The 14,258-nt window shown below is 37.5% G+C and overlaps 1 protein-coding gene across 5 annotated transcripts in view; it reads left to right on the top strand.

Moving 5' to 3' along the window:
* The window catches only part of NHS (NHS actin remodeling regulator), a 449,929-nt gene that overhangs the window by 69,416 nt on the left and 366,255 nt on the right, over positions 1 to 14,258 (top strand). The window contains exon 5 of one of the 5 annotated variants that reach the window (XM_044670337.1): positions 3,198 to 3,226. The exons of the other annotated variants lie outside the window; for them this stretch is intronic. Within the exon in view, the coding sequence (XP_044526272.1) occupies positions 3,198 to 3,226 (29 nt within the window). The remainder of the gene's footprint in view (positions 1 to 3,197; positions 3,227 to 14,258) is intronic. 5 annotated transcript variants of the gene reach the window in all.

The following is a 14,258-nucleotide window of genomic DNA, read 5'->3' as shown; positions in this document are numbered from 1 at the left end:
TTGTTGTTGTTGTTGTTGTTGTTGTTGTTGTTGTTGTTGTTGTTGTTGTTTTCCCCCCTCCATAACTAGCTTAACACTTTACTTAGATGTTTGGTAGCATTTAAATGATTCATCCAGTCTGCAGCAAGATATTCTTTTTTGGGGGGAGGAGGTGATACAGTGGTTAGAGGTGAAAGGGAAGCTGAATCCTTTATAAAAGAGTGCTGAGTTAATTCTGAATCAGGCAAGGAAACACTCAGTTTTCTAAGAAGGCACATCTGCCTTGGATCATTTCCCAGGAGGTTCAGTTACTGGATCACAAAGAACTGGGCTATGAGGTAGTTCCACTGATAAAGATGATTTCCCTCCCCTTGGCACCCCCTACCTCAACCCTGCTGTTAACATGTGCTACAAAATCAGCATTATAGTAAAGCTTGACTTTATTCTCTTCTGAGAAAGGAAAACCCTTTTTGTATTTCTTTGGTTTTACTTAACTGGATTTGAGGGTGAACCTTCTTCCTTAATGCCACAGGTAAGGGTCCTGGCTCCAAAGACATTATCATCATCTCCTTCCCTTGGTTCAACACATGAGTGGGAGTGATATATGTTGTCTCCTCTCATCCTTACCTTTTTGTCTTGTGAGATTTGAGGGAAACCTGAGGATGAGGACACAAGGAGGAAAAAAGAAGAGAATATAAAAGGGCTGAACAAGAGGGAGTGATTATAAAGTAGTTTGCACTGGGCAAGAAATGGGAGAGGAAAATTAAAGCTTTCAAAAGAACAGGAGTAAGCCTACAGCTTCCCTTTTCACCTCCAGTACTGACTTCAAAGGGGCCTGCCTGTACCAGAGTCCTCTTTATCAGAAATATAAAAAGCATAACTCTTCTTCCTTTCAATTCTGTTCCATCACCCCTCATTACCTCTCTCCTGGTCTATTCTCATAGCTCTCAACTAGTCTCTCCCCACTCCAATCCATCATGCACACTGCTGATAGACTTATTTTCTTAAAGTGTAACTCAGATCATGGCACTGCCCTGCTCAAAAATATCCAATGGTTCCCTATTACCAACTAAATAAAATGGAAACTCTTTAACTGGGACATTAGTATACTTCATGATTTGATCTCTTTCCAGCTATTCCTTCCAGTATATTCCCAGTACCGCACACTGTAGCTAAACTGGACTACTTGCCTTTCCTTGAAAACATTCTTTGCTCTCCAATCTCTGCATCTCTGTTCCTCATGTTTTCTCTCATATTATGAGTCCTCATCTTCCATATTTGGGTATTGAGAATCACAATGTAATGCATCAGTTTTCAGGTTATTTTTTTATCACAGGACTTCTATATATAGGAGGGGAGAAGGGTGAGAAGAAGGGGGAAAAGAGAATGAGACAGATTTATGGTCATAGCTAATGTGAGAATTTGTTGTTCTTAGATAAGCAGATTTATTATAATTTATTACATATTTATAACAAATCATATAGAAAAATGTAAATGGTAACTCAAAAAAGGTATCGAAGATGCCAAAGAACTTTTGTTTATGTGGGTAATATCTACTGACTTTTTTATTTGTTTGTCGTTCAGTTGTTTTTAGTCATGTCCAACTCTTTGAAGCCCCATTTAGGGTTTTCTTGGCAAAGATACTGGAGTGGTTTGACATTTTCTTCTCCAGATCATTTACAGATGAGAAACTGAGGCAAACAGGGTTAAGTGATCTACCCAAGATCACATAGCTAATAAGTATCTAAAGCTAGATTTGCACTTATGAAGATGAGTCTTCCTGACTCCAGGCCTGGCACTCTGTCCATTGTATCATCTATTGATATTTACCATATTGGAAATTAAAACTGATAAACTTTTAAAATATTTATTAATTTATTTTAAAACAACTCATTATAGGCTAAAACAAAATAACATTTAATGAATAAACTTTATTTTCTAAAACAATAAAGTTGCCAAGAAGAACTGCATTTTATATATATATATATATATATATATATATATATATATATATTTGCAATGTTCTGTGTCTGACTTAATAGAAGATAGCTATATTCTCCTATCTGCTTCTGCACTGAATATGTCGTGACATGTTGTTTTGTTGTTTTGGTTGGCAAGTACATAAAGAAAATTTGAACTCACACAAATATATAGTTGGAAAATGAGGTATTTTATTAAGCAAGTTTAGTATTATTATGAAAATAGTTTTTACCTCATAGAGTCTTATAAACCTGAAAGAAACTCAGGGACCCCCCAAGGGTCCATGTTCCACATTTCAAGAACTGCTAGTGTTCTAGAAAGATCACTGGATCCAAAGGCAGAGGACCAAAATTTAAATCCTGGCTCTGTTCCTTGCTATTTGTGTGACCTTGGGAAAACTCTGGAATGCAGGTTCCTATTTGTAAAATTATAAAATTGGATAAGTTTACCTCCAAGGTCCTTTTCAACTCTAAATCTATGATTCTACAACTCATCCTTGAAGTATCGGGAGGAACCAAACCTGTGATTTCTTTAGTATTCAGAGTAATCATAGGGGGAAAGTCCCTCTACCAATGTGGATTCCATTTATCACCTTGGAGAGCTACCTAGAGCACTAAGATTTTAGAATTTACTTAAAGTCACACAGTTGGTATTTGTCCAAAGTGGTATTTGAACCAAGATCTCCAGATGCTACTACCTTAAGGATGTGAAAGGGCATTATTGGTTCTCTTTGAGTTCACACTTGTGAAAAGGGAATCCTTTGTTTTCTTTGCCCAAGTTGAAGTTAAAACTTTGACAATAACTTAAGTACCCCTACTTAGTACCTCACTAGATTGTGAGGACAAGATTAACTCTCTTTTGTCTACCTTTTGATTGAATCCACACAAGCTTGAACTAGGCAGAGGAGCTCACAAACCATTTAGTGAGTTCATACCTCACTTGATACTAGATGAGAATAAGCCAGAAACTTAAGGGTTCACACACTCATAAAGGTGTGGTTCCAAAGGTGAGAACTCAAACAATGGAAACTGTGATTGGCCCCCATGAAAAAGGGACGGGACAGGAAACCACCAAAAAAGCCATGAAGGAGTCTGATGAAGGAGGCTAGTAGAGAGTGAACTCCAAGAAGAGAGTCACTCCAAGAAGAAAGTCGGCTTCAAGAAGAAGTCAGCTCAAAGAAGAAAGTAGACCTCAGGAGTCACCTTCAGCTCCAGTCATTGTCTTGGGTGAGTGGATAGCTGGTTTCCCTTCCTGTCTTCAAGAGATAGTTAATTCTGATTGAAGGTTAACAAGTCCTGGCTGAGTCAAGCACTGGAACAATGTTTAGTTAGATAGGTAAATATCTTTTCTATCCTTTTGTATTTCTCTACTTTATAAATAAAAGATTTATAATTTTTATATATTTAGTCAAACCATTAATTTTAACATTACAGAAGACTTATCTGATTGTTCAGTTGTTTTTCATTTGTATCTGATTCTTCATGACCCCATTTGTGGTTTTCTTGGCAAAGATAGTGGGGTGGTTTGCCATTTCCTTTTTCTGAAACAATACAGTTAAGTGACTTGTCCAAGATCATAGATTTGTAGTTTGTAGTGTCTGAGGCCAGATTTGAATTCAGATCTTCCTGACTCTGGTTTCAGCACTTTATCCAACCGTACCAACTCACTTCCCCAAGCATTGCAACTATAAAGACTAAAATGAAATAATCCTTTGACTTTAAGAAGCTTACACATTAATGAAGGAAAGACAACATGGATATGTATGTATGATATATATGCACACATAAGACATCCCAACATGTATGTATATATGTATCTATACATATAAAGAATAAAATGTAAAATGAATAAAGTAGTTTATGGGCTGCATATGGCAGTGATGGTGAACTTTTAGAGACCAAGTGCCAAAAGTGCAATCCTTATGCCACATGTGAGCTGCCTCTTTATCCCAGACAGGGGAGAAAGGGAGCTCTCCCATTGGGCTGCTAGATAGATGGATGGGTTATGTGAGAAATGTCCTCAGACACATGTGGTGAGGGGGAAGGGAGTAGCCCCCTCCAGCACACATGCTATAAGTTCACCAACATGGGTTTAGGGGAAAGAATTACTGAACTTGGAGTCAGGAAACCTGGTTTAATCACTAACTCTGATACTTATTTATTACCTGTGTGTTCTTCATTAGCCTCTCTGCACCTTAGTTTCCTTATCTGTAAAAATGGAGATAATAATATCTTTAGTCTCCATCTCATAGACTTGCTTTGAGTATTAAATGATAGTGTTTATAAATGCAAATACTTTTTTTTGGTGTTTCAATGAAGTGTTTCTTTCAAAAAAAGATTCTATACCAATGGCAGCATAAGGGACTGTATTCAATGAAGCATCAATTCAATTCATAAAATATTTTGGCAGCTTGGGTTTTATCCTGTTTCAACACTTTAGAAAATGTTTTGTTTTGATTCTGGTTTGACCTGCTTCTTTAAGATTGAAATTTGGGTTCAGTTTGGTGTTCAGAAAGTTAATGAGGTTATTGCTTTTGATTCACAGTTTGGTTTTAAGTCTGGTCATTGTCTCAATAGGTGAACCAAGTTTGATTTCTTCTTTAGGAAAACTTCCTTGGCTTAGAATTAGGTTATTTGGCCAATGAATTCACCCATCCTTCTGAAGTAATTGCATATTTTCATTAAGGTCATCATTCCTTGACAAAGTGAAATGAGGAGACTGGTCATAGGAGTACTATAAGCTAACAGGATTCATCATGAAGTTAAAGGACCAGAGAACAGCTGAAGCTTAGGTTGATTCTAAGAAAAGGAGAGAGACGCTTGTTGGCATGGCAGGGGACTTTGCGACTTTATTAGGGAACATGATACATTTAATGTTTGTTGTCAGGTGGGTACGAGCCAAAGATAGGAGGTAGAAATATGAACTGCACTTAACTCCTCTGTACATATTCAGTGGGAAGCAAGGAAAGAAGCCAGATGACTGGATCTCAATATTAAAAAGCACAAATTGTTGGCCAGGATTATTTCACTTTAACTTGGCATTTGAATTTACAGATTATATCACATTCTTCCTACTCATCCTCTGAAGTTTCTATGACATGATAAGAATGCCAGAGAAAACCCTAGTTTGGCAATTGGCAAGGAGAAGATGGCTTTACCTTTGCCTCTAAAGTGTGTAGCACAATAGCCACTGCCCTGATTAACGTGTGTCAGCCATCCCAGAGAAGAGACCAAAGTCTAAGTGGTCACAGGGTGACCTTTCCATGTCTCATCAGGATAGAGATGGCCAGGAGTACATTGAGGGGGAATAGGGAACAAAAGAAGCTGCTGAGGTGAGGAGAAGCCACTATCTAGGTGGTGCCTCTTTAAAGGTAGAGAGATAAGTGCTATTTTTCTTTCTTTTTTAATGTTCAATTGATGCTTCTTTGAAAAATATCGCCATCTCTTCTCAGTGGCTGCTTTCTTTCTTAGCCTCTCCTTCCCTCTCCTGTGGCCAGTTTCATTTTTTTCATCAAGAGAACTTGTTTGGTTTGCTATTAAGTTATTTGGCCAATCAGTTCAACATATCCTTCTGAAGTAATGGTGTATTCTCCCTAAGGTCAGCATTCCTTGACAAAGTAAAGTGAGGAGATAGGTCATAGGGATACTAGAAACTAAAAGGATCCCCACCCCCATCAATTCCCAATTCCCCCTCTCCCAGACTCTCCCCTATAATAAAAAGGAACAGTTAGGCAAAACAAAAGAAATACTTGGACCATCTCTGTTAACATATGCTTCATTTGGCACTTATAATCTTCTACCTTCTCTGCCAACAGGTGGGAAACATGCCTTTTTACCTTCAGACCTCTGAAGTCATTATAGGGCACTGCTTTGATCATCATTCTGAAGTCTTTTAGTATTATTTTCCTTTACAATAGTGTGGTCATTGTGTAAATTGCTCTTGTGATTCTACTCATTTCATTCTACACTAGTTCATAGTTTTTTGGAGTTCCTTGTTTCTTTTTGTCCTAATGGCACTGTAACATTCCATTATATTAATCTATTATTATATTTATTATATGTAATCTATTAATATTAACCACAATTTTTTCAGTCATTCTGTAACCAATAGACACTTGTTTTACCTCCAATTATTTTTAGCACAGTAAATGTCTCCTATATAAAATATTTGTGTAATATAGGATCTTTCCTTTTGCCTTTGACATCCTTGGGTTATATGCCTGGTAATGACTTCACTGGGTCACCGCCATTAATGGTTATCTCAGTGTGGCTACATTTTATGAACACTCAAATCTCTCCCTTGACATTGTTCTTAAATTTTAGTAATTTTATCCCAGGCCTGTGATGGTTTGCATGAAGACAAGTGCAAGGGAAAAAAAAAGATGATGATTTTTATAGTACTGTCTTTTAATATGGCTCTTTAAGTAAAGGGAAACTAAAATATAGTTTTCTGGACTGAGGGAGCCCAGTGACTGTCTGGAGTCGCTATTATCCACTGATGTGAGGCAGCCTTCTCAGAATTTCAGCTCATGCATGGTTCAGTGAGTGGAGTGAGCGTTAACGGTTCCTTTGGAGCCATCCCGGTTTTATCTGGTCAGCGTGGCTGCCCTGAACATAATGAAGCTGTTTGGGGTCTGTTGTATCCAATCCCCTCAAAAGACCATCAGTCCCTTTGTCACTTGACCCCAGAAGGAGGGTGACAGTTCTCTGGGCACCACCCAAGAACACTAGACTTGCATGCTAAGCAGTCCTGTTTTCACTGCAGTCCCTCCTCCAAATCTTTCCCAAGCTATAGGACTGTTTGGTTACGTGTTTGGTGGCTGTTGGTGTGTCCTTGGCAACGAATGATATAAGGGCAAGCCCACCAGTGAGATGTTGCCTTAAAATTAAAATCAAGAGATTTGTTCTTGTTTAGAAAGCGTGAAAATAATGCCCATACCCTACAATTTTGTTGTTGAAATTTCAGTTTTGTGTCTTTTTTAAAAAATGCCCTGTATGTTGAATTGTAATCTAAGAATTAAAGTCCTCAGAGTCTCTGTGGTTTAAAAAAAAGTTCCTCCAGATTTTATAGGGAATGGATACCCTATTTTAGAATGAAAACAAAAAGTTTTAATTCATTCTGTTTCTCTCATAACTATGTGTCACCCATTTTCCTCCAAGTTTCTTCAAAGTAACTTAATGTTTAATTCAAATCCTTTCCTCTTGCTAGTTCTTTCTTAACTGTCTTCTTGTATTTAAGTTTATAGACTGCAAGCCTTGAGTTTCTAGATTACAAGGATAGGGGCCCATTCATACATGGAAACTGCTTCTATGCGCATCTATAAGGAGATTTCAATGTGAAAATTCACTCATTGTTTTAATGAACATCTCTGCTACAATCAACAGATTGTGTCTTTGAAGTATTTCTGTTTCAAGTTGCTGGTAACCGGTCAATAAACCTATATATTGCTTGTTCAAACTTCTAAATGCAGTGGATTGGGATTGATTTCTTGTCTTTCTAGACATTTAAATTCTTTTGTAGTCCACTACCAAACAAAAAAGTAAAACGTACTATCCAAAGCGGTCAGAAAATCAAGTAATATGAGCTTTAGTTCCTTTCCATTCTTCTATACACTGTTATCCTTACCTTTCTAGTCTTAGTCATTTATTAAACACTTAATATATTCTAGGCATTGTGCTAGGAGCTGGGGCTGTAAATGCAAAGAAACAATTCCTACTCTAGAGAAAATTACCTCCTCTCTAATGGTCTTTGCTTTTTAGAGATTGTCTGATCTGAATATTCCCTCACTTAACTGATGAAGAAAGTGAATCCTAGAGAGATAAAGGTCACCTAGCTAATCAAAAATAAAATCTCAGAGAGAAGCCAAGTTTTCTGATTCCCAACCTAGTCTACAATATACTGTGATGCTATGGGAATAATATATAATGTTATGCATATTTATATTATTATATGTAATGATATATTTTACATATTTATAATATTTTATTATAATTCACTTTTATATATTTTTGAACTCCATAGGTTTAAAGTTGGAAGGAATTTTGGGGATCATATAACCCAACCTACTTATTTTACAGATGAGGAAACTGAGGTTCAAAAATTCTCAAAGACACATATCTAGTAGAAATTAGCAGAAGTCCACCCTTTTAGCCTCTTTAAAAAATGTCATTTTTTTCTATACTTTTCCTCTTAGGGCTCAAGAGGCAGTATAATATAGAGGATGGGGAACCAGTCTGGAATCCAGGCAAAGCAGACCTGAATTCAAGCCTTACTCTTGATACATATTGACTGTGTGACCTTAGGCAAATTACTTAATCTCTCAGTGCTTTAGACAACTCTTTACCACTAAATTGCAGAGAAGATGTTGTTCCATATTGGTAAGACTCATGTCCTCATCTAGGATTTACTTATACTAATGAAATTATATATGTATTTCCTATCCCCTTTCCCCCTACCTGGATAACTTTGGCCCAACTAGGCAATCATTCTCTCTCTTGATGGCCTCATTAACTTCCAGAGGTTTAATTATTATCTCTGTACAGATGCTTCACAGTTCTGTATATCCAGTCCCAGTCTCTTCCTGAGATTCAGTTCTAGTTGGTATTTGATTTTCTGAGCTCAGAATTTCTGGACACTTTTCTTGAATTATTTCTTGCTTTATGGTGTTCCAGGTTTAGACTTAAGATTAATATGTTTTATTTGAATAGAGAGTATGTTTTATTTTATTTTATTGGTTTTTTTAACCCTTATCTTCTGAGAATAGATACTAAGTATTGTTTCAAGGCAGAAAAATCTTGAGGTCTAGGCAATTGGAGTTAAGTGACGAGGTCTAGGCAATTGGAGTTAAGTGACTTGCCCACGGTCACACAGCTAGGAATTATCTGAGGCCAAATTTGATCCCAGATCTTCCTGTCTCCAAGTCTGGCTCTCTGTCCACTGAGCAGTTGCCCCTCCCCCTAGCATATTTTTTTAAGTGTTATTGCTTTTTGATTCTCTTCTAGATTTTCCTTCACATCTATATATTATTATACAGATAAAATATATAAATCAATTATTATCTCTTTTGTTTCTTTGATAAGACAACATCAGTGATTCCAGTTTTTGAATTTTTTCTAGCCCATTTATTTCTGATGTTTAGGACACAAATTCTCTCTCATAATTCCCATTTATCTTTTAAGCCACTCAGAAAAAAAACATATTGGGATTCTGCATTCTCCTCAAATACCACAGTTTCTTCCTTCTCATCAAGCATTGATTCATTTTCTTTTGTTTTGCAGAATTTTTTCATCAAGACCTGAACTCATTTCTTATATCTGGAGGCCATATTTCTTTCTGCTATTAATAATTTCCTTGTTAATTTATCTGCTTTGGATTTTTTTCCTCCTGAGATCACTGGTAATTTCAGTCTTTTTTCCCTCCCTTATTTTCCTCTTTTGCTCACTTTCTGAATCTCTCCTCTCTGATGGTTTTCCCCCTAAAGATTGGATCTCTGATCATATCAGCTTCCTGCCATACTGGGTAATTAATGGTGCACCATCCTAGGACTCTGCCCTGAGTGACTTTTGGGGAAATAGAACTGGTCCCAGCCAGATGCTAGGCTTTCAGGTTTGCTGAAGTACCGCATAGCACTGCATAACCCACCACATGCAGTATCATTCCTTTCTTCCTCTGTTCTTAGACCAAGTAGTTCAGAGTAGTGCCATATTGGTGTTGTTGTATCTAGGCCAGGGATTGGCAACCTTTTTGACCGTGAGAGCCATAAACGCCACATTTGTTAAAATGTAATTTCGTGAGAGCCATACAGTGCTCACAGTGCGCGCTCCTGTAACAGTGCCTGAGAAAAAATTGACTTTATGGCTCCTGAAAAGAGCCATACGTTGCCGACCCCTGATCTAGGGTGTGGGATATGAAAGTTGATTTCTATTTTGGGGGTTTTAGAAGGCTCTTAGGGTCTTAGAAGTTCTGGGAGAAGGATTAAGTGGGTTGAAGTGTGAATCGAGCTTTATTTCAAACTCATGTACATATCTAGTCCTTTTCCCTTTCCCTGCAGAGATCTTTTATAGCACAGAGGACTGATGGGTATTAGCCAACAAGGCACTAACAAAATTCTTCAGCCTGGAGCATGGATCTACATGGCACTGGAAAGAAGGAGTTGATTGAGGTGCAGGATTGTGTTTTAGTCTAAGCTTGTTGGTTAGGTTAGTGAATGTAGCATCTCTTCTCTGGATCTCCTTGGTTTGCAACATGGGCAGTATCCTGACTCATCATTCTCCTTCCCAAAATCTGTTCCCTCATATGCAAACATCCCTATTTCAATTAAGGGTAGCAGCACTCTTCCAAGTCTCCCAAGTTTGCAACCTTGTCATTTGTTTTACTCTTCACTCTGTATGTATTTCTAATAATATGCCAAAGTTTGCCATTCCTATGTCCTTAACATCTCTCATGCTCACATCTGATTCTTTCTTTCTAATTACACAGCTAATACCATAGATTAGGAACTTATCACCTCTCACCTAGATGATGGTAATGGACTTCTAAGTGGTCTCCCTGCCTCAAGTCTTTCCATTCTCTAGTTTATCCTCCACACTGCTGTCAAAACAATTTTCTTTAAAGTCAATCAAATCTGACCATGATACTGAATGAAGTCCATTGGATCCCTTTAGCCTCCAGGAAAAAAAACAAAAACAAACAAAAACTTCCTCTGTTTAGTTTTTAAAGAAAACCTCAAATGGGGTCATGAAGAGTTGGACTCGACTGAAACAATTAAACAACAAAAATTATTAGCATTATTAAATCCATGGGAGAAGTCTTTAAAAAACCCTATTAATGAGCTAACCTTTTTATTTATTATTTACAAGAATAATAACCAGCATAAACCTGGTTATGTCACTCTACTACCCAATAAACTCTAATAGCTGGTTTGGCATCCTTTTCCTCTCCAAAAGCTCCTTCCTTGGTCAGTCACCTTCCAAAAATTTATTATTATATTGACTAGGAAAAATTACTTAATGTATTGATAGAGGAAATGGAATACAAACTGAATAAGCAAACTAACTATTGGACAGGAGACTTAGAAACTCTAGATATTTCCCAAACAAAACATTGACTCCCTCCTCCCTCCCTGGCTATTAGGGAATAGCCATTGGAAGATGTGAAATGCCCTGTTAAGTGTATGGCAGTGCTACCTTCCTGCCTGCTATTCGGTAGATGTCAAAGGTCTTATACCAATTCATTCCCTTTCTAAAGAAGCTGGTTCTTTGACTGTGGTCCAAGCAGGCATCATGTGCAGAGTTTTAAATGCTTAAACTAGATTCTAAGACTGCTTTCTCACCTACACACTTCTTACTGACCAAAGATGGGGTTCATAGTAAAGAATTACTATTTGGTAGGACCAAAAATATATTTTTAAAAAAGTGTTGGTGCTTCTGAAGGGAACACTTTTCCAACCCCACAACAACTACATTGGAGAATCTTCTAAGTGTTTTCTTACCTCTAAGAACTGAAAGGCTAACTGAGTTTTGGAATTCAGTTCCTACATATTTTGAAGTTGAATATAAAGCTCAGGAAAAAGACTCAAGGACAGTGAGAGGTAAAGGTTGAAGTAAGAGAAAAGTGGAAGTTTTAAATTTCTTCTTTTCCCTCTCTCCTAGACTTCTTAACCCTAAGCAAATGTTATGGGGTTTCTTGGCCTTGTAAATTCACTTTCTATTATAAAAAAAAAAAAAGAAATAAAAATAACTTGAGAAGGAAATTCCTTTTCTTCCTGTCTCTCTTTTCCTTCTCAGTTCAAGAAAGGGTGAGCTGGGAGGAGGTAATAAATAAGTGATACCTTTCCTTAAAAAAATACGTCTAAGAAAAGATGTTTCTAACCTTTGCTCTCCTGCTGCTGTGAGCTATTTTTCTCGGCAGGAAGAAGGATAAACTGGGTCAAAGTTAATAACATGATGGTTGTTGATTTCCCCACCCCCCCACCTTCATTTAGGAAATGAACCAAAAACTAAAGGAGTATAACCCTCCAGTTTCTCCATTTTACATGCTTTACAATTCTAAAATGGATGAGAAAACTAGGTTTTTTCAGCATCATGCCTCAGAGTCCTTGCCAGCTGTGAGCAAAGGTGACTGATTATACACAGCCTGCTGTGATTTAGTAGGGGCACAGGAAAATGGCAGATGAGCCTAGATGCTGTTCAGGACCCTGTCTACCCTGAGGTAAAACTACACAAGTTAGGAAGTATGAATTTTTCAAAGAACACTTACATGGAATTAAAAAAAACAACATAAAACCTAATTCTGGTTTGCTTGATGATGATCTTGAGTAGATTCTAAATAGTTTTTCCATTTGTCAAATGGAGACAGTGCTACCTGGCCTTTCCTCTTTTACAAAACTATACATTATTCATTCAAGAATTAATGTTTAAGGGGCAGTTAGGTAGAACAGTGGATTGAGCACCAGGCCTGGAGTCAGGAGGTTTTGGATTAAAATCTATCCTCAGATACTTCCTTGCTGTGTGACCTTGAGCAAGTCACTTTATTCCAATTATTTAGTTCTCTGCCTTAGAAACTGTAATAAGAAAGAAGATAAGACCTATAGGGGGAAACAAAAAGAATTATTTAATGAACATCTACTATATTAATTTTAGTGAGTACATTAATATAAAAAGTCTACAAACAAAATACAAACATAGACTCCTTAATAATAGTAATAATCTTCATTGCCATTAACAACTAATATTTCTGGGGCACTTTTAGCTTTGCAGAGGACTATGCACATATTATCTCACTGAAGCTTCACCACAATCCTATGAGATAGATGCTACAGGTACTTTGCATATAATATGAGTGCATTGATTTGACTTACACTCCCCATTTGACAGTAGAGGAATCTGATTTTCAGAAAAGTTGTGTTACAATGTAAAATAAATTAATGTTATAACCAGTTAAAATCAGCTTGACCACATTTCTAAATTCTTGTCCCAGAATGTTTTCTCCCATTTCCTTCTGGTTGTCAAAGTTGGCTTTGGCTGTAAGCTGAAATCTTATCATGGTGTTTATTGTTAGGAGTAGGCTGTACTCTGGACTTTCTCTACTATTTTCTCCAGATGGGATACTTTCATCTGTCCTCACCACCACCCCAAAACTCAATCCTTTGAGCTTGTTTTTATAGGTTGTCTTTGGGCATTAAAAGTTAAGCTCCTTGAGGGCAGGACTATCTGTCTTTCTTTCCCCTGTGTTTATATTCCTAGTGCTTACCTCAGTGCCTGACATATAGTAAGCATTTAATAAATGGTGTTGACCAAGGATAATAGATTTCCTTTGTGATCCAATGCATTCTAGGAAGGGGCCTGGGGGCTTCACCAGATTGCTGAAGAAGTTCATGACACAAAAGGAGTTAAGAACCATTGCTCTAAAGAATTGGAAACTAAAGGGATGCCTCTCAATTGGGGAATGGCTGAACGAATTGTGGTATATAATGGTGATAGAATACTGTTGGGTTATAAGGAATAATGAACAAAATGATTTCAGAAAGCAGGGAAGATACAAATAAACCGATGCAGAGTGAAATAAGCAGAACCAGGAAAAGATTATGTACAGTAACTGCAAAATTATGGAATGATCAAATACGATAGACTTTGATATTAACAGTAATACAATAATCCAGGACAATTTTGAGAACTTAAGACAAATAATGCTATCCACAGCTAAAGAAAGACCTGTTGGAGTAGAAATACAGATGAAAAACATATGATTTATCACTTGTTTATTTTGGTTTTTGGTTTTATGGGATTGTTCACTTACAAGAATGAATAATATAGAGATAAAAAAAAGCATTCCTCTAAAACTGTGTTGGCAAACCTATGGCATGCATGCTGGAAGGGGCTGCTCCCCTCCCCCTTTCCACTGTGCTTGAGGACATTCCTCACTTCACCTGCCCTTCTGCCCAGCAGCTCAATGGGAGTGCTTCCTCCCTCCCCTATCTCTTGTAGGGGGTGGCTCACATGAGGAGTAAGGGTTGCAATTTAGGACCTTAGTCTCTAAAAGGTTTGTCATCACTGTTCTAAAGGATGGGAGGTAGGGGGAGTGCAATTAGGTAGCTCTGTGAATTTGAGAGCCAGGCCTAGAGATGGGAAGTCCTAGGTTCAAATCAGGCCTCAGACACTTCTAAGCTGTATGACCCTGGGCAGGTTACTTAACCCCTATTGCCTAGCCCCTTACTGCTTTTCTGCATTGGAACCAAAACACAGTATTGGTTCTAAGATGGAACGTAAGGGGGGGGGGGAGAGAGAGAGAGAGAGAGAGAG

The sequence above is a fragment of the Gracilinanus agilis genome, chromosome 3, assembly GCF_016433145.1.
Source record: "Gracilinanus agilis isolate LMUSP501 chromosome 3, AgileGrace, whole genome shotgun sequence".
Taxonomy (NCBI): Eukaryota; Metazoa; Chordata; class Mammalia; order Didelphimorphia; family Didelphidae; genus Gracilinanus; species Gracilinanus agilis.
Note: the sequence above shows the minus strand (reverse complement) of the source record. Positions and strands in the feature narration are given on the sequence as shown.